Source organism: Abramis brama, assembly GCF_963993115.1.
Source record: "Abramis brama genome assembly, chromosome: 24".
In the NCBI taxonomy this organism is placed as follows: domain Eukaryota; kingdom Metazoa; phylum Chordata; class Actinopteri; order Cypriniformes; family Leuciscidae; genus Abramis; species Abramis brama.
In genome coordinates, this window is record NC_139986.1 from 29,670,398 (window position 1) to 29,690,225 (window position 19,828).

The 19,828-nt window shown below is 37.0% G+C and overlaps 1 protein-coding gene across 1 annotated transcript; it reads right to left on the bottom strand.

Annotated features, from left to right (window-relative positions):
• Positions 1 to 14,765: 14,765 nt before the first annotated feature.
• LOC311075694 (uncharacterized protein) lies at positions 14,766 to 19,535 on the bottom strand. Its single transcript, XM_084103241.1, has 8 exons — positions 19,497 to 19,535; positions 19,075 to 19,133; positions 17,852 to 18,051; positions 17,164 to 17,318; positions 16,556 to 16,995; positions 16,202 to 16,407; positions 14,945 to 15,191; positions 14,766 to 14,899 (listed from the first exon to the last, which is right to left on the bottom strand). The coding sequence occupies exons 2-7, from the start codon at positions 19,088 to 19,090 to the stop codon at positions 14,994 to 14,996; spliced, it is 1,215 nt and encodes a 404-aa protein (XP_083959367.1). The 5' UTR covers positions 19,091 to 19,133; positions 19,497 to 19,535; the 3' UTR covers positions 14,766 to 14,899; positions 14,945 to 14,993.
• Positions 19,536 to 19,828: the final 293 nt, after the last annotated feature.

The following is a 19,828-nucleotide window of genomic DNA, read 5'->3' on the forward strand; positions in this document are numbered from 1 at the left end:
GAGATTGTTTTGGCTTTATAGCGGTTCTTTAATAAAGTTATTTTCCAGCTAAAGTTATTTTTGATTGATTCGCTTCCGTCGCAACGATCATTTGTTATTAAATCAGGGGCCGCCAAGACGACACCATTCTCTCTACACAGACTTTAAACACGAACCTGTGAGAAACGCTGATGGCGTTCACATGCGCATTAAGAATGGGTTCTATAGTTATGTGCGTTTGAATATATGTGCACAGGTTTGGAATTCCCTACAAACCAAGCCTAAACAAAGTACTGGTCTTTCCTTATAAATTTTGATACAGAATTTTACTTTATTTTGTCACTTCGGGGTAGGTACACAAAACGAATTTTCCAAACAACGCCTCATCTGTAGAGTGGTAAATGTTCTTTTAAGAACAACTGTGTGTGTGTGTGTGTGTGTGTGTGTGTGTGTGTGTGTGTGTGTGTGTGTGTGTACCTCAGTAGGATCAGTAGTACTTGAACTTTAGGTTTTATGTTAATGCCTAAGACAAAGAACCAGACACGTTCATCAAGCCAAAGAGGCCTAATTACCCACACATCCTGTGCTATATTCTTCTCAACAAGAAAAGGTGTCGTTTTTTCTAGAACATCTGTATCTGTTTCCTGACGCCAATAGGATCAGTGTTAAAAAGACCAAGAATAAAACATTTATCTAACTCACAGTGAAGGTGTTTGCGAGTGGAACTGGCGGGGGAAGAGTGCATCCTAAACGGGTTTGCTAATGGTTTTAGGACAGTTGCTTAGGCTAGCCTAGATGTTTAAAGAATGACATTTCATCAAAAGCTTTCTGGTGATTCTCTGGGCTTCTTTTTAAAAAAAAACATCTTTTTAGTGTATATAAATTTGGTTGTTACTTTTGTTATTTTAGTATTTTTTAAAGAAAATGTTTTAGTTTTTAACCCAACCCATAGTGTGTGTGTGTGTGTGTGTGTGTGTGTGTGTGTGTGTGAAAAGTTGAAAAAAACTTTTATTAGTACTGTGGCCGAGCAGATTCCTCACATGAGTAAAACACAATTTTCACTTAGAAAACCTTTTTAAATGTATGCCTGTACCTTTTTTTCTTTTGACAAACGTACATTTCAAATTATACCTGTGTGTGTGTGTAACAACCACAAGGGATACATGTTTACGCCTAAGTTTCGGGTACAGTGCAAACATGTAATACTCAAGAAATCTAATCTTAGTGTAATCTTCGTGTGGTCAGAACACAAAACTTTGTTGAGTGATCCAGACAAAGCTTCATGCTAGAAAATATCATGGAAGTCACTAGCCCTTCAACATCCAGCACACAATTAAAGAGATGAGCTTAGTTTCTATCAAAGCGACACAATATATAGTTAGATGTGTGTGTGTGTGTGTGTGTGTGTGTGTGTGTGTGTGTGTGTGTGTGTGTGTGTGTGTGTGTGTGTGTGTGTGTGTGAATAGTTGTGTGTGTATAGTTGTGCTAAACTCTTTGTGTGTATTTTTACACACCAACATATTCTGTCAGGGGTGTGTCACACCACTCTGATGCAAAGTGTTCACACTCTTGAATAACTTTCAAACATAATATTTATACAGCAGTTACTGTAGGTGTGTCCAAAACACCTGTAAATTTCAAAAGACCAAATCAGTAAGAAAAGAGGGCACAGCATACATTGAAAAGTAACATTTATAATAAATACACAAAATCCATTCGTGAGCAATGAGCAAAGTTTGTTCATTTAGTCTTGTAAGTGTTGTTTTATCACTCCACTAGTGTCCATCTTATTCAGATAGCACTATTTTGTTTGTTGGACTCTCCTTTGAGAACTGTCAACATTCGGTGTTTATAGGAATAAATGCAAATTAAGAATTTGAGTGATAGTCTTTCAGCTTGAGAGTGTTTGACTAAGTTGATATTTTTTAGTGCAACTTTACAGTTATGATGTGGGATCACATGAAGCATCGGCACGAAAAGTAAGTTATTCTGTTTTACACTTAATCTGTTACAACTGAATCACATCTGACTATTGCACTGAGAGCTGCACATTCATTAACGTTTGAGGCTGGTAAACAAAGTGCCACACTCCGGTAAAACCTGCAGATAAAATAAAAAAATGACGTGTGAAGAAATCACCATGTAAAATTAAGACCCCAAATCACTAAGAAAATAAGTTAGGCCATACAAAAATTGTTTATGATGCATACAGAATATAGAAAACTCAAATGATGAGCAATTTGTAAGTTTGTTACACGTTTGTAAGTATGGTTTTGCAAATTACTTTTTATTACACCACTAGATTAGTCATCTTGTTGAGATGACACCGTTCACATTTCTTATATGAAATGACAATAACTGTTCCAATTCAACTCTGATGTGACTGAGCTTGTTTCACATATAATATAATATATAATTCGCCATTCGGCGTGGCTTTATCACCCCGCACTTTCACCAAATGCGTGGATGCAGCTCTGGCGCCTCTGCGCCTCCGGGGTATTCGCATCACGAACTACATCGACGATTGGTTGATTTTAGCTCAGTCGCATTAGATGGCGGTTCAACATCGAGATGACTAATCTAGTGGTGTAATAAAAAGTAATTTGCAAAACCATACTTACAAACGTGTAACAAACTTACAAATTGCTCATCATTTGAGTTTTCTATATTCTGTATGCATCATAAACAATTTTTGTATGGCCTAACTTATTTTCTTAGTGATTTGGGGTCTTAATTTTACATGGTGATTTCTTCACACGTCATTTTTTTATTTTATCTGCAGGTTTTACCGGAGTGTGGCACTTTGTTTACCAGCCTCAAACGTTAATGAATGTGCAGCTCTCAGTGCAATAGTCAGATGTGATTCAGTTGTAACAGATTAAGTGTAAAACAGAATAACTTACTTTTCGTGCCGATGCTTCATGTGATCCCACATCATAACTGTAAAGTTGCACTAAAAAATATCAACTTAGTCAAACACTCTCAAGCTGAAAGACTATCACTCAAATTCTTAATTTGCATTTATTCCTATAAACACCGAATGTTGACAGTTCTCAAAGAAGAGTCCAACAAACAAAATAGTGCTATCTGAATAAGATGGACACTAGTGGAGTGATAAAACAACACTTACAAGACTAAATGAACAAACTTTGCTCATTGCTCACAAATGGATTTTGTGTATTTATTATAAATGTTACTTTTCAATGTATGCTGTGCCCTCTTTTCTTACTGATTTGGTCTTTTGAAATTTACAGGTGTTTTGGACACACCTACAGTAACTGCTGTATAAATATTATGTTTGAAAGTTATTCAAGAGTGTGAACACTTTGCATCAGAGTGGTGTGACACACCCCTGACAGAATATGTTGGTGTGTAAAAATACACACAAAGAGTTTAGCACAACTATACACACACAACTATTCACACACACACACACACACACACACACACACACACACACACACACACACACACACACACACACACATCTAACTATATATTGTGTCGCTTTGATAGAAACTAAGCTCATCTCTTTAATTGTGTGCTGGATGTTGAAGGGCTAGTGACTTCCATGATATTTTCTAGCATGAAGCTTTGTCTGGATCACTCAACACAAAGTTTTGTGTTCTGACCACACGAAGATTACACTAAGATTAGATTTCTAGAGTATTGCATGTTTGCACTGTACCCGAAACTTAGGCGTAAACATGTATCCCTTGTGGTTGTTACACACACACACAGGTACACTGTAAAAAATGATCGTAATTTTAACGGTAAAAGACTGTAAAAATGCTACAGTGAAAAACTGTTAATTGGTTAACAGAAAGTTTCCGTACTATATACGGTAAATAACTGTGATAGATCTAACGGTACATTTAATGTAATTTTACTGTAACATACCGTTAAATTTACAGTTTTTGAAAGTGAAAAAACAACTCATTGTATAATTTACAGTGAAAAACCGTAAATTGACATTCCCACAATTCCCTGTGACACTTCACATTTGATGTATTTTTGTTGAAATAACTATGTTTGTTTCTTCATAGTTTTCTTCGTTTTTTCTAATCAGTTATGTACATTAGGGGTTTATGTTACATTTAATGTTGTTAAATTAATGTTTATTGCATTTTTAAAATTTCATGTGTTACCATGATGGTGTTTAATGTTTGTGTGAATGACACTGTGCAGCTTCTATATATATTAGTATTAACTTTCTTGTGGAAGAACTGCTTGTGTTGAGCTTTGATTGATCATGTGACTCTCATCACTGCTGTGATTGGTGGTTATCAGTGTACAAAACAGATATTAATACTTCAATAGGACGGTAAATTAACTTTATATCATATTACTGAAATTTACTGTTATATTTACTGGATTATACTGTAAAATTGACATGTTGTTCAGAATAGCACATACATTTTACAGTTTAAACCAGTAAATATAACAGAACTCCAGTGTGTTATATGCTGGTTTAAACTGTAAAATGTACATGTTATTCGGTAAAAGCAATTACTGTTTTGTTGTATATTTTACGGAATTGTTCTGGTAACCCCAGCTGCCAGTTTTTTTCCGTAAAAACTACGGGATTTTTTTTACAGTGTATAATTTGAAATGTAGGTTTGTCAAAAGAAAAGAAGGTACAGGCATACATTTAAAAAAGTTTTCTAAGTGAAAATTGTGTTTTACTCATGTGAGGAATCTGCTCGGCCACAGTACTAATAAAAGATGCTGGTCATCAGTCTGTTTTAAAGAATAAAATAAAGTAAAAGTTTTATTTAAAGAAAATGGACAACTTGCAACTTTTCACACACACACACACACACACACACACTAGGGGTTGGGTTAAAAACTAAAACATTTTCTTTAAAAAATACTAAAATAACAAAAGTAACAACCAAATTTATATACACTAAAAAGATGTTTTTGTGTGCGAGCCCAGAGAATCACCAGAAAGCTTTTGATGAAATGTCATTCTTTAAACATCTAGGCTAGCCTAAGCAACTGTCCTAAAACCATTAGCAAACCCGTTTAGGATGCACTCTTCCCCCGCCAGTTCCACTCGCAAACACCTTCACTGTGAGTTAGATAAATGTTTTGATTCTTTGTCTTTTTAACACTGATCCTATTGGCGTCGGGAAACAGATACAGATGTTCCAGAAAAAACGACACCTTTTCTTGTTGAGAAGAATATAGCACAGGATGTGTGGGTAATTAGGCCTCTTTGGCTTGATGAACGTACAGCCTATCTTTCTTTAATAAATATAATAAAACTAAAGACTTGTGGGAGATGTGAAGGATGCAATACTACTCTATAGGTATTTAAGATTAACATGAGATTGACTGAAAATGAGTGTTTCAATCCCCCCCCCCCCCACCCCCACCCCCCTCCTTTAAATTTACAACACAAACTTAACTATTTTTCTCCAAGCTACAGAGTTGAAAAGGTTCAGAATGAGCCAGTTCTTATTCTCAAACGTTCATCATCAAATTCATCTCCATGTTATTTGAATTTTTTTTATCAAATATCATTCAGAATAGTTTGACTTTGTGTGAAATGTCAGTCTCTGCTGCCCTCTTCTGGTCAGTCAAATCATCAAACAAACTTTAAAAAAATATATACATATTCCAAAACTTTTTTTTTATTTTTATTTTTATTTTTTTTATTGCAGATTAACAAAACAGTAACATATACAAGGTAAGAAATCATTGACATAAATACAGAAGCGAGGGAGGAACAGAAACAGAATAACAACAACGAAAGAAAAAGAGAGAAAAAAAAAAAAAAAAAAGAAAAAAAGACAGCTCAATCTCATTGTTGATATTTATAATCAATAATAATATATCAATATTAGTGGTGTTATTATTATCGATGATAATAATAATCATAACAATAGTAATAGTGTTAGTTTTAGTGATTTATAAAAAAAATATATATATATATATATATATATTAAAAATAAATAAATAGTAAATAGTAATGATAGTATTAGTGACAGTAATAATAATAACAATAACAATACATTAAGATCAGTCCATAAGTTATTGTATATTTGCTCTAAACTCTAGGTCAGGGGCTGATCCACAACTGCCAGTGAGCACAACCAGCATGTCCCCCCGACATAGACACCTCTCCTTGATCCGACAATCCAATCCCCTCCCCCCCCCCACCGCCACCAGTGACACCCGGCCACAGCAATTAATCCTCTATGCTCCATTGAGTCTTCCTCCAATAAGTATGCTGGGGCACCATATCAGGCACCACCATACCAAGCTCCCTTAGTCTGGTTGTGACCTGACATAACCAAATGTTATTAGTGGTTGGCCCTCTTGTCCCAATTGTTTTTTTTTTTGTTTTGTTTTTTTTTTTTTTCTCCTCCATGGCTAGGACCATGGTGTGCACTGGTTAGCTACCCAGCCAGAGACACCATATCCAACCCAGGTATCAATCCAAATTATTTTACATGAGGGAGGGATTTGGCCGGAGGCAGTGAAAGGGGAAGGGTCAATTAGACCACTGAGACTACAATGACCATGACAACAGGGCATGCCAATCGGACCCACCAACAGCACCTAGAACAGACGCCCAACCCAGACGGTTTATATTATTAAAATATCTATATATATATAAAATAATTTTATATTTATACTTAACATTTTGTTATTTATATAATAAAGAGAGGACTGACTAATAATTATATTATAATATTACCAAAATCACTATTCCTAATACCACCATCACAAATGGAAATAATTAGTAATAGCAATAATATGCAGATTTAAATAAAAGAAAAGTATAGCTTATTGAACATCATATATATCTACACACATATATTGGGGGAGTGCGTGGATCCGGTTACAGGTTGCTGAATTATATGAAGATGAGTTAGGAATGGCTTCCAGATATCAAGAAATGTAGATAGAATATTCTTGTTAGTGTATGTTATTTTTTCTAATGTGATGTATTCTATAAGAAGATTAGTCCAGTGATTGATATTTATACAGTTTTTGGACTTCCAGTTTTGCAAAATTACTTTCTTGGCGATAGTTAGAGAAATGAGGAGTGGATTTTTGTATTTAATTGGGAGATGATCAACTTCCATATAGTTATTGAGTAAACAAAGTGACGGAGATGGAGGGATTCCACAACCCATGATAACAGAGAGTTTTGTGGTCACTGATGTCCAAAATGAGTAAACTGATTGACAGGTCCATAGGGCATGAAGATAGTCATCTGTGCTCCCCATTGTGCACTGTGAACAAATGTCTGTGTCCCTCAAGCCCATTATAAACATCTTTTTTTCAGTGATGTGGATCCTGTGTATAATCTTAAACTGTATGAGCTGGAGGTTAGTATTGTTAGTCATTGAAAAAATATTGTTACAGACTTCCTTCCAGAGGTCGGTGTTGGGGGATAATAAGGCTAAATCATTTTCCCATTTGTTCATGGGTATTATAATTGTTGTATCATTATTTAATATAAGTTTATGTAGTTTGGATATTAGTTTGTTGGTGTTAGTAATTTTCATTATATCTTCCATTAACTTAGAGGGATTAAGTGGGTTATTAATTATGTTGATCTTGGATTTAACTATGGATTTAATTTGTTGGTATTGTAGAAACTGTTCTCCCCCAAGACCGTATCTCTGGATTAGCGTTTGGAATGATACAAATTTATTATTTTCAAATAAGTGATGGAGATGCGTAATTCCTTTTTGTTTCCAGGATGGAAAATGTATAGGTTTATTGCATAGTTGAAAGTCAGGGTTGAACCAGATGGGGGTGTGTCTACATGATGTTAGTGATGAGTTATTAATTTTATTTACTTTCCACCAGGCTGTCAGAGTTGATGCAATTGTAACATTATTAAAGTAGTGCATTTTTTTAATTGATTTTGGTAGGAAGGCGAGATCTGAAACTGAAGTATTTTTACATTGATTTTGTTCCAATTCCATCCATGAATAATTGTGATTTTTATTATGGATCCATTTATACAAATATTGTAGCTGGTTTGCTAAAAAGTAATATTGAAAATTTGGAGCTTCCAGGCCACCTTGTGATTTTGTCTTCTGTAATTTTTCTAGTGATATTTTGGATGTTTTGTTTTTCCAATAGAACTGAGAGATTAATGAATCAAGTGATTTGAACCATTTATCGCTGGGAGTTGTTGGAAGCATTGAGAACAGATAGTTGACTTGTGGTAAAGTTTTCATTTTAACTGTAGCAATGCGCCCGACAAGTGATAGTGGTAGGTTAGTCCAGCGTTTTAAATCATCTCCTATTTTTTTTAACAGTGGAGTATAGTTAAGATTGAACAACTCTGACAGTCTGGATGAAATGTTGACACCCAAGTATGTAATGTTGCCGGTGCGGAGTGGGAGAGAAGAATCATGAGCTGTGGAATCCCAGGCATCCTCTGAAAGTGGTAGTATTGTTGATTTATTCCAGTTTATTGTATAATCAGAAATTTTTGAAAAATTATTAATAATTTTAAAGGTTTCTTTCAGTGATTTCGAAGGGTTTTGCAAACATAACAATAAATCATCCGCATAAAGACAGATTTTATGTTGTGTATTGATGTTTTGTATTCCTCTGATATTATTGTTTTGTCGTATTGCTGCTGCAAGTGGTTCTATAAATATGGCAAATAAAGAGGGAGAAAGTGGGCATCCTTGTCTGGTCCCTCTGTGAAGTGTGAAATTTTGTGATGTGATCCCGTTTGTTGTTATTGTGGCCCTAGGTGAAGAATATAATATTTTTATCCAATGGATGAATGACTCTCCAAAGCCAAATCTGTGTAGAGTGTAAAAAAGAAATGTCCAGTTTACTTTATCAAACGCTTTTTCAGCATCAAGTGATACAATTATAGTTTTTGTTTGTTTTTGTTGGGCAATATTAATTAAGTTGAATAATCTGCGTACATTATCTGAGGCATTCCTTTGTTTAATAAAACCTGTTTGATCATGGTGAATTAACATCGGGATAACTGTTTCTATTCTAGTAGCTAATACTTTGGTGATGATTTTTAAATCTGTGTTTATTAATGAGAGAGGTCGGTAACTAGAAGGGTGCATTGGATCTTTGTTTGGTTTTAACAGAAGTGTCATAGCTGCCGTGTTCATGTGTGTTGGTATTGTTGATGTGGTTTTAATTTCTTTGATAACTTTGACGAATAACGGAGATAGAATTGGCCAGAAGTGTCTATAAAATTCAGCTGGTAGTCCATCAGGTCCGGGTGATTTGTTATTTGGCATTTTGTCTAATGCTTTATGGAGCTCATCATTAGTGAACGGTGCTTCTAATGCATTTGCCTGCTCTTTTGACATTGTTGGTAGTTTTAATTTTTTCAGAAAATGTTCTATTTCTTTTTCATCTGGATTGTGATCTGATGAATATAAGTTTTGGTAAAAAGTTCGGAATACATTATTAATTTCTTGTGGGTTCTGGGTTATTCTGTCTGATTCATTGTATATGGATGGAATAATTGCTTTTTCTTGTTTACGCTTTAGTTGATTTGCTAAATATTTGCCCATTTTGTTAGAATATTGATATTGTTTATATTTGAGTCGTTGGATAATAAACTGTGTTTTTTGGTTAATGATGCTATCGAGTTCAGCTTTAAGACAGTTTAGTTCGCATTGTATTTCCTCACTAGGATCGGTAGTATAGGTATCTGTGAGAAGTTTAATTCTCTGTTCTAAGTTATTTTCCAGCTCTTGTTGTTTTTGTTTAAATGTTTTTTTTTCCTGTATGTTGAATATGATATTATTTTTCCTGTAATTACTGCTTTGCCTGTTTCCCATAATAATGATGGAGAAATCCCTGGAGAGTCATTCATTTCCAGAAAGAAAGCCCATTCTTTCCTAATGAAACAGTCAAAGTCGGAGTCGTGGAGTAATGAGGTATTGAAACGCCATCTGCTGGGGGGTTTGATAGAAAATTTAGTGTTTAATGTGATAGAGATGGGAGCGTGATCGCTGATTATGATTGGATGAATTAAAGTTTCTGTTATATGTTGGGTTAATGAATTACTGATGAGAAAAAGATCAATTCGGGAAAATGATTGGTGAACAGAAGAAGAATAGGTATATTCTCTGAGTGAAGGGTTATTCATTCTCCAACTATCGCCAAGTCCAAAAGTAGTCATATATTGTTTTATTGTTTCAGTAGACTGCCCAGTTCTTGTGGAATTGGTTGAATTTGATCGGTCCATTTGTGGGTTGATAACAGTATTGAAGTCTCCAGCAATAATAATATTATTTGTGTCAGGTATTAGTGAGAAGAAATTATGAAAGAAGGATGGGTCATCAGTATTTGGTCCATAAATGTTAGCTAGTGTGTATGTTGTATTATTAATGGATATATTGATAATAATAAATCTCCCTTCTGGGTCAATAACAGATGTGTTAAGAGTAAGTGGGATGTTTTTATTTATTAATATTGAAACTCCTCGTTGTTTACTATTGTATGTCGATGAGAATATGTTGTTAAATTTACTAAATTTTAGATTTTCAAGTTCCGATTTTGTTAGGTGTGTTTCTTGTATGAAAGATATATCTGCCCCCAATTTCGTCAGATGATTAATTATTTTAGTCCTTTTTGCCTGGGTCCGGAAGCCACGCACATTCCACGATACCATTTTAAGTGTTTGCATGATTGTTGATTAAATGTCTAAAAAGAGATAATGATGATAGTAGCCTAATAATAACAAAGAAAAAAAAGACTATAGAGAGACTATAGACTATACATATAAATGTGTACAGAATACATATAAACAAGTACAGTGTGACATAGTGAAACATACTAAACAAAAGTATTAGGATCGGTGGATTATCCACGTACGTATCCGTTTAAAGAACAGAAAGAGGGTGGATCATCGTGTCAGTATATAATAGGATATGACAGGCACAGATTTTTCGATGTTGTAATTAGAAGAGCCAGTGAGTAATTTTGGAGTCACGGTAGAGCTGTCCATCAATGAAAAGTTTGTCCACAATTATATTTGCACGTTGATTGTTTTTTCTGTGTTTTTTCATGATGGGGTAGAGGATTCTGCGCCGATCGTTTATTTCGCGTGGAAATTGGTCATTTATTCCGTAGCTAGTTCCTTTCAATTCTTTGCCTTTACTTTTGATGAGTTCTTTGTGCTTGTAATGTTCCAATTTAGCGATGATCGGTCGAGGTGATTTATTTGACCGTGTTCCGAGACGATGGACTCTGTGAAAGGTTATTTGATTTATAGTGTCCGGTTGGAGTTTGAGTTGATTTTTCATAAAGTCTCTGATCATTGCTTCGGGATCGTCGGAAGGATTTTCAGTGATGCCAGAAAATATCAGGTTATCGCGCATGCTTCTTGTTTGAATGTCTAGAATATTCCAAAACTGATAGGAACTGATAAACAATCACCAATTCCTTTCTATTTGTCTATCTTTTCCCCATCATTTTCATAATTTGCTTCCATGATGGTTGCTTCCAGTAATACATACAATAGAAAATAAGTTTGAAAACGCCTCGGTTACGCTAGCTTCTCGTTCCCTCTTCAGGGAACCAAGGTTACAGTCGTAACGGAGGCGTTCCCTTTCAAGGGAACTCGCGCTACGTTGACTGATGCTGTGGAAACATTTATACCCATGCCAAATTTTTTGAGCGGCTCTGTGGACGTAAGCATCTAATGCCCGAACAGGACACAGCAGATTATTTCTTTCCTGTTCTGGATCCTGGAATGGAGGAGGATAGAAGAACAAGAACTGATAAGAATGTAAATGTGTACCTTGAAATGCAATGTAAGTCGCTTTGGATAAAAGCATCTGTCAAATGCATAAATGTAAATGTAAATAGAAGGCCTGCTGTACAATAGATCTGGCCACATTAGTAGGGATCTTGGGAACGTAACCTGTCCTAGGATGAAGAAACGCCTTCACCATGCCAGGTGCAAATTCCAAGCATGAAGGGGCAACCGACAGATCTTGCAAATCTCCTATCCTTCTAAGAGAAGTGATAGCTAAGAGGAACAAACTCTTGAGAGTCAGAAAGTTGACTAGAAGCTCCTCAATAGGCTCGAAGGGAGCCAGCGAGAACCAAAGCCAAACCCCAAGCCAGCACCCGGGTGTTTAACGCAGGCCTCAATGTGCCACGGAGGGAACGTGCTACCAATGGTCTTCTCCCTGAGGATATTCCACCAAAAGTAATGTTGTAAGAAGCTATGGCCGCCACATAAACCTTTAAGGTGGATGCTGATAACCCTGCAGTGAATCGCTCTTGCAGGAACTCCAGCACTGGACCAACAGGGCAGTTAACTGGGAGCTCTCTCCACTTCTAAACATACAGTTTCCTCGTGGAAGGAGCTCTGGAGTGAAGAATGGTCTCAAACAACCTCAGTGGAAAGACCAGAATCTATGAGTTGGGCCCATCAGAAGCCAAATCCACAGCTTCCACAGTTCTGGGTGCCTGGGACAGAAGGTCCTTTCTGATTGAAATCTCCCACGGAGAGACGTCGAGGAGAGACACAAGATCCGAAAACCACACTCTGCCCTGCCACCGCGGGGTAATTAAGGTGAGACTGTGAGACGGGAGCAGAGCGATTGAGGGAAATGAATACAGACATAGCCTCGGCCACATCTGAACCATAGCATCCAGTCCAGGAGCTTGATGCATGAGGTAGAACCAGAGTGGACAGTGAGATGTCTCCCAAGATGCAAACAGATCCACTTTTGCATGACCAAGTGACCTTCTAGAATCGCTCCCCAATCCATTAAGGAAGCATCCGTCGTTAGCATCTTGCACGACAAGGAACTCCCAGCACGGGTCCAGGGTTTCTTCCACATAACCAAGGCACATAAGCAGCGCCGCGTGACCTTGATCATGCGAAATGGGTTGCCCTTCGAGGAGAACCCCCTGGTCCTGAGCCAAAACTGTAGGAGTTTCATGTACAACAGGCCATATGAAATCACGTTAGACGCTGCTGCCATCAAACCCAACAGTCTCTGAAACTGCTTTACAGTGAGTGACTGGCCTAGCTTAATTCGCTTTACGGCAGACAGTATCGATTCCATGCGCGCAGGGGAAAGATGTGCTTGCATTGTAACCGAAAAAGTGATCCTCTGTGGTGGGGAAAATACACTCTTCTTGGTGTTAAACCTTAACCCCAACATTTTCATGTGAGCAAGGACGACATCTTGATGCCGAACCTCTAACTGATGCGACTGAGCTAAATCATCCACTCGTTGATATCGTTCAGGATGCGGATGCCTTGAAGATGTAATGGAGCCAGTGCTGCATCCACACATTTGGTGACAGACCGAATGGAAGAACCCAATATTGGTACCTCAGGAACTTCCTGTGTTGTGAAAGGATGGATACATGGTAATATGCGTCCTTGAGATCTATCGTAAGAAACCAGTTCTTGGAACTGATCTGTGACACGATCTGTCTCAAAGTTAACATTTTGAATTTGAGACGCAATCTAAAATGAGACGCAACCACCATCTTTCTTTGGAATGGTAAAATACCGGCTATAGAAACCGGCTTCTCTGTCGGGAAGAGTTACACATTTTATGGTCCCCTTCCCCATAAAAGTTTTTACCTCCTCTTCCATAACCAGAGCCCACCACTGTGGGTAGGACCCCCATAAATGTGGGCGGGCGAGGCCAGAGCTGAATAGTGTAACCCATTTCGACTGTGCACAGGACCCAACAAGATATATTTGCCAGCAGCTTCCACAATGCCAGAAAACCTACTAAGGGAACCAGCCTTTTCATCCAGTTTTTCGAGCAACTGAAGTGGCGCAGGGAACAACCGAATTGGGACCCTCCTCAGAGGGACGAGCATCCTAGCGCCGCTACGTTTCCGGCCAAACACTGAAACATGGGCTCACCGGGTTGGCAGACCGGCCCCCTGAGGGCACCAAGTTGAAATGGGCAACATATAATGAGGTGTTGACCGTGAAGCATAGAGCTTTCCCAAAGCGTCAATCAACGCTGCATGAGTTCCCTTAAAAGGGAACACGTTCAACTCTAAAATTCGCAGAACAGCCTACAGACCTGTGGACTTCATGGTGGATCAGGTGTAAATCAAGTGAACAACAGAGCCAATGTAGAAAAAATTATTCAGTTGCATTCTTTTTTTTTTTTATCTCATTGGCCACTGGACATACACAACCTGCACAGGCTAATGCCATTTTTGCTCATGGACACTCTTATTATTGCTACAGTTAATTTTTTTGAGCTAATAGATGAGTTTCAATGAAATGCCGTCATTGGCTCATAACACCACAGAGATCGGAATAGCATATAGGCTACAAACTACTTCACATAAATTTGCACATCTTGGCACAAGTCGAAGTTTAGTTTAGTCGCACTGTCGGAGTCATATATGTTCTGCTGTGTTCTAGAAAAGGTATCAACATATTGTCTCCGCTGTTGTTAAAATAGCCATCTGCAGCTCTTTTTTAATTATAGAGCTTTACACGTTTAGCGGAAATGGCTTGGATGAAGAATGTTTGGTGCTGGACAAAAATATGAAGAGGAAGATTATTATCATAAATGCTCATGAGCGCTTGTGGTGTGTAGAGTAATACAACTCCAGTGTTTTGATGCCCTGCGCACTTTAAACTGCAGAAACGGTAAAATTATGGTGCGCATGAAATCGGAACTGTGGTGATGCACACTGAAACATTAGAAATTACTTTTTGAATGATTTGGCTACAATGAAATGTTTAATGTCTTTAGTCTTTATTGTGTGACGGACATTAGTCATGTGACCAGATCACCAGATTTATAAACCATAATGAAATGCAAAGCAATTCTAACAGAGATAGCCATACATTTTGAGATAGAAATAGGCAAATACTATTCCTAACATACACCCAGCTACAGAGTATTTATGTAGAACATTAATTGAACATGTGCAAGAGCAGTTGTAAAGACTACAAAAATGATAAGATAAGTTGTATGCATTAATATGCATATGCCTTAAAGGAGCATTTAAAAGTGTGAAAGGAAGCATCAGATCTCTGTATGTCACTTAGTGATGGCGGCTTGGGATGATCCGTTAGGATTGATCTTCTTCAGCTTCTCCATGATAGACTTATACTGCGCATTCCTTTCACTCTCTGAGAGTGAAGACGGATTGATCTCCAGGAATTTATAAGCGTCCTTAGACTGAACGCTGAAGATGCCCTGTGCTCTGTTACACTCTGCACCAAACTGCTTCCAGTACTGAAAGATTAAAGACACAAAATTAATCACAACACATTTTTTACATCACAAAAAAATGCCATTACTTGATCTGCACGCCATGCACGTTTAAATAATTTATAATAAACACTTCAACATTCCATAAAAAAAAAAAAATAAATCATTGATTTCATGGTGACTTTAAAGTTTATCCAAAAAAAATTATTCTGTCATTAATTACTCACCCTCTTTTCCTTCCAAACCCGTAAGACTTTCGTTCATCTTTGGAACACAAATGAAGATCTTTTGATGAAATCTGAGAGCTTTCGGTCCCTCCATTTACAGCTACGCAACATTATAATTGTGTGCTTGGGACACGGCTTTTAATGGTGAGACTGGTTTGTTTTTGTAATCAGGCTTTCAGAAATTAAATAAAAATTTGGATTTAGATTCATTGGCCAATATATCAGTTTTCGGCTTTCTAATATAAATAATTATCGGTTATCGGTATCAGTATCGGCCAAAATGTTCATATCGGTGCATCCCTAAAAAAGATCTTCATTTTCGTTCCAAAGATGAATGAATGTCGTACGGGTTTGGAATGACACGAGGGCAATTAATTAAAGGCCGATGAACAAAGTTTTAAGTTTAAGAAATGTTTCACTATATGGGGAAGGGGTGAATGAAAATGTGGTCACTGTCACACATACTGTTTGTACATTAGCTTAGAAATAATAATAATAATAATAATAACGTTTTAGCAATACATGCTTTGTCAGCTTTGTGGTTTCATTGACAGTAGTAAGATATAAATAAATACATATACAGGAAATAACTTTCAATGATTAGACACTTGTGTCTATGTTTGTTAAGTTTACAATGTTCTCCTGCTTTGGATTCTGGAAAATATAGTGTCAGTTGTACACTATTAATCAGAGTACATTATGGATAGATATAAAAACTACATAGGAAATTAAATTGAGAACTCAGAAAATATTAATGAAACGCATAATCAACTTTCACCAGAAACATTTAATCAACGTGTAACTAACCGTTCCTGCTTTTTTAATGGAGCCAATAAACTCATCCTTCATGTCACACAGTTCAATGAGATCCTCCCCAACAAAGGTCTTGTCTTTCAGCGTGTCCAGCATAACACCCACTTTCTCCCAGAACTTTTTAAGATCAACCAGAATTTGTCGGATTTGATCAAGGCACCGCTGGACTTCCTTCAGGTGGACAGGACTGGGAATCACACCTGGACAAACGACACACAACAGATTCTGATTTACGAGAGATCATTGGGAGCCTTTACACACAGAGTGGTGAAGATGTAAACATGATATGCACACAGATGCATTTTCTGTATGCTTATAATAATAATTTAAAAGCACAGAGACACTTACCCAGCTTTATTTTGGAGTTGGCCAGCTTCAGCTGAAGATCAGTCTGCTGGACTTTAATGTTCCACTCTGTGTTTCGAAGACCGTTCTTTTCAGAGTCGATATGGGCCAGTTCGGCTTGTTTAGCTGCAATACCAGGCATGTTCGAGCAATCCTGATGGACTGCAAAAAATGGTATAAAGGCCCTGAGAAACCAGGCACATTGTTTGTTTTGTTCGTATTTTCTGATGGTATTCTGCAGTTCTTGGGTTTTTTCTCGATATCTTCTGTCAATTTCCTCCATATTTCTGCAAGCATTTCTCAGCTCTGTTTCAAGATTGGCCAGAGCGTCCTCCAGACCCTTCATCTCATCAGTCTGTTTCATTATTTTTTCTTCGGTCTCTTTCTGTTCTTGAAACACATCACTGGTGCATGATTTCACACTTCGGGTTTGTTGATCATACCTGAAAAATATGGTGCATGTACAGTAATGTGGTCTGAACACAATCACTGAACAATTTTGTTAAAGAGGACCGATCATACTCTTTTACAAAGTCTTGATTTTGTGTTTGGGGTCTACTGATAAGGAAAATGATTGTTTGTTGTGAAATGCTAAACTTCAATGTTTTCACCTCATCACAATCTCTTCCACGGCCTTGATGATGTCATCGATCCACGCTCTGGCTTTCTCCAGGTATTTCTTAGCCAGGTTGGGTTTGTTCTTCTCAACAGCACTGATCAGCATCGGGAACAGGGAAGTGACCAGGTTGGAACTCGTGCCGACACACTACGAGAAAACAACATTTAACCAAAAGGATAAGTTTAAAAGAACCATAAAAAACAACGGCCCAGTGCACCGATATTTATGGAAGCTTGCTTCCACCTCAGAACAAAAATGTAGGTACTTGCAACTTTTTAAATGCACAATTCAAAAAAATAAAAATAATCATCTTACAATTGTGAGTTTATATCTCACAGGTCTGGTTTTTTTTTGGTTTTTTTTGCTACAATTTTAATACCTGACCACATACATATGCAGAATTTTGAGAGGGAAACATTGGACTCTTGAGCAAAAGGTGCAATTACCTTTTTTAAATTTCAATTTCATGCCGTAAATAAGGTTCCATAAGTGTCAGTCAATTAGGAAAGATAAAACACTAGTTCACAATTTCTGAAGCATTTAAACTGGTGGGTTTTTTTCACATAACACTTGCATGTCAAAATTAACAGCACAGGTTTTAAACGACTTGAGGGCGAGTAAATAATGACAGAATTTACATTTTACAATAAGTAAAGCAGAACATGATGTTTTAGTCTCACCTTCAGCAGAAGAGCCTCAGAGGATCCGAACAGCATTTGTGTGTCAATAGCTTGTTCTCGGATCAGACGCTCCAGCTTCGGGAAGCCTCCCAGACACAGGAATGACAGATTATAGAGGAGAGCCGTTCGCTCCGCAGACGGGAGAAGCTGCTGGATGAATTCTGGATGGCATATGGAGTCACGGATGGCAACCTGAGATCCTGATGAGATACAAACCAAACATTAGTGATGGTCAATCATGGGTGAAATGGGTCATAACATTTATTTATATACATTATATACTTGGTTCCTCTCAGAGTTTCTTGCTCAAATAACATTAAAGGGGCGTGTGAACTCGCAAGTACAATGTCAGCTTTATCATGTGGCGAGCCAGAACTGTAAAGTAAAAGAAGCTAGACTATAGTGGCAGAGTTTGAGGAGTAAACGTGTCCCTTGATGAAACTGGTTGGTGGAAAAACAATTCATCTGTGTATATAGTTTTGAAACACTTTTTGAACAAACTTTTATTTTGAAGTTCAAAGTTTGAGTTCCAGAGGAAGTTATCCAATAATCTTCATAATTGTTAAGTATGTGCTTCTCCTCCAGTGTGCTGACCGCTGTGCCTTAATGAAACTGTTCGTTTATATGTATTTGTTTACTGATTGTTGCATGCAATCCTAAAATGCAGCATTTTACAAAAAGGTATTTGCTGCGAGAAACGTATTTTGGGTTCGGGTCGTGTTTGGTCTTAAAATGCAACAGTACCGGTCGGGTTGGGTTCAACAATCTTGGGTACGGGCTTCACGAAAAAAGAACCACGATTGGTTTTATTAATCAACATTTACTTTCCTTATACAGTCTGATGCAAAGAATTTGGGCAAATCTGCTGTAAATCATTTAGTTGGAGTTCGCATAACTTTAAGTGCAAAGCACTTTCAGTAATATTTTGAGAATTTAGTAGAGTGAACTTGTTTTACTTAGTAAATATGACTTTTTTCACACAGTATGCATGCAGTCTGTTGCATTTAGACTATAAGAAGAACCCTTGCTGTATCTAAGATCAGTTTTGAGGTCTTGAGTTGCATTGATACGACATCATGTTCTGTGTGAAATCATGGAACTCAAATCACACACATTACAGCTTCTTCCAGACACTTGCTATCTTGCAGGATCATTATGAAATGTGCAACACAGAACTGTTATTTCAGGATAAATGAATGAGTTGAAAATGGAAAGTGTCTCACCTTCGTAATTGGTCATGTTGTTTTAAATTGAGCGTAGACTGGTAAAGGGTCCAAGGTCTCTACAAATATGACAGAAGATGTGATGCAAGTAAAATACACAATTAAGTATAATTTTAAGTATATTTCTGAGAAGTATATAAAAAGTGGACTAAAAGTACACTCTTACTTTTAGTTTAAAAGAAGTATATAATTACCACACTTGAATAAACTTCTTTTTGTTAAGTGTAACCATGGTATTTCTAGTAAAACTGTGAATATACAACTAATAATCAATCTGCCCCCCAATAAGACATGATTACCACACTTTTCCTATAATAAAACCATGGTTAATTTTTTTAATGCTAGCTGGTGAAGTCTACTTTGGATATTCACTATAAAATATATATAAATTAAATTATGAATAAAAAGCATAATACACTTACAGTAAATCCAGTGTTCTCCTGAAAGTCTTCAGCGTTCTCATGGTCTCACAGACAGCTGTATTTATGCCTCAAATCAGAGATCACGAGATGATGTGGTGAATTAGGGACGAGTTATGACTTGCAAAGGCCCCGGGGCCAATTATCTCGAAAGCTCAATATGTAAATAGTGTCCTTATCAAATTGCAAAAGGCTATGATTAAATAAAACACATATGAAGTGCAGACTTTGCTCACATGATCAGCTCAAGATCCAGTGTTTTCAGAGCGTCTCGGATCACAACTTAATTTTTTTTAAATCATAAGCGCGCTAAAACACACTCCATTGCTCTCTCT

Coding starts and splice junctions, on each gene's coding strand:
- LOC311075694 (XM_084103241.1), bottom strand. Junction 16,996..17,163: donor GTGGAAGAGATTGTGATGAG/GTGAAAACATTG, acceptor CATATTTTTCAG/GTATGATCAACAAACCCGAA. Junction 15,192..16,201: donor CCATTAAAAAAGCAGGAACG/GTTAGTTACACG, acceptor TTAATCTTTCAG/TACTGGAAGCAGTTTGGTGC.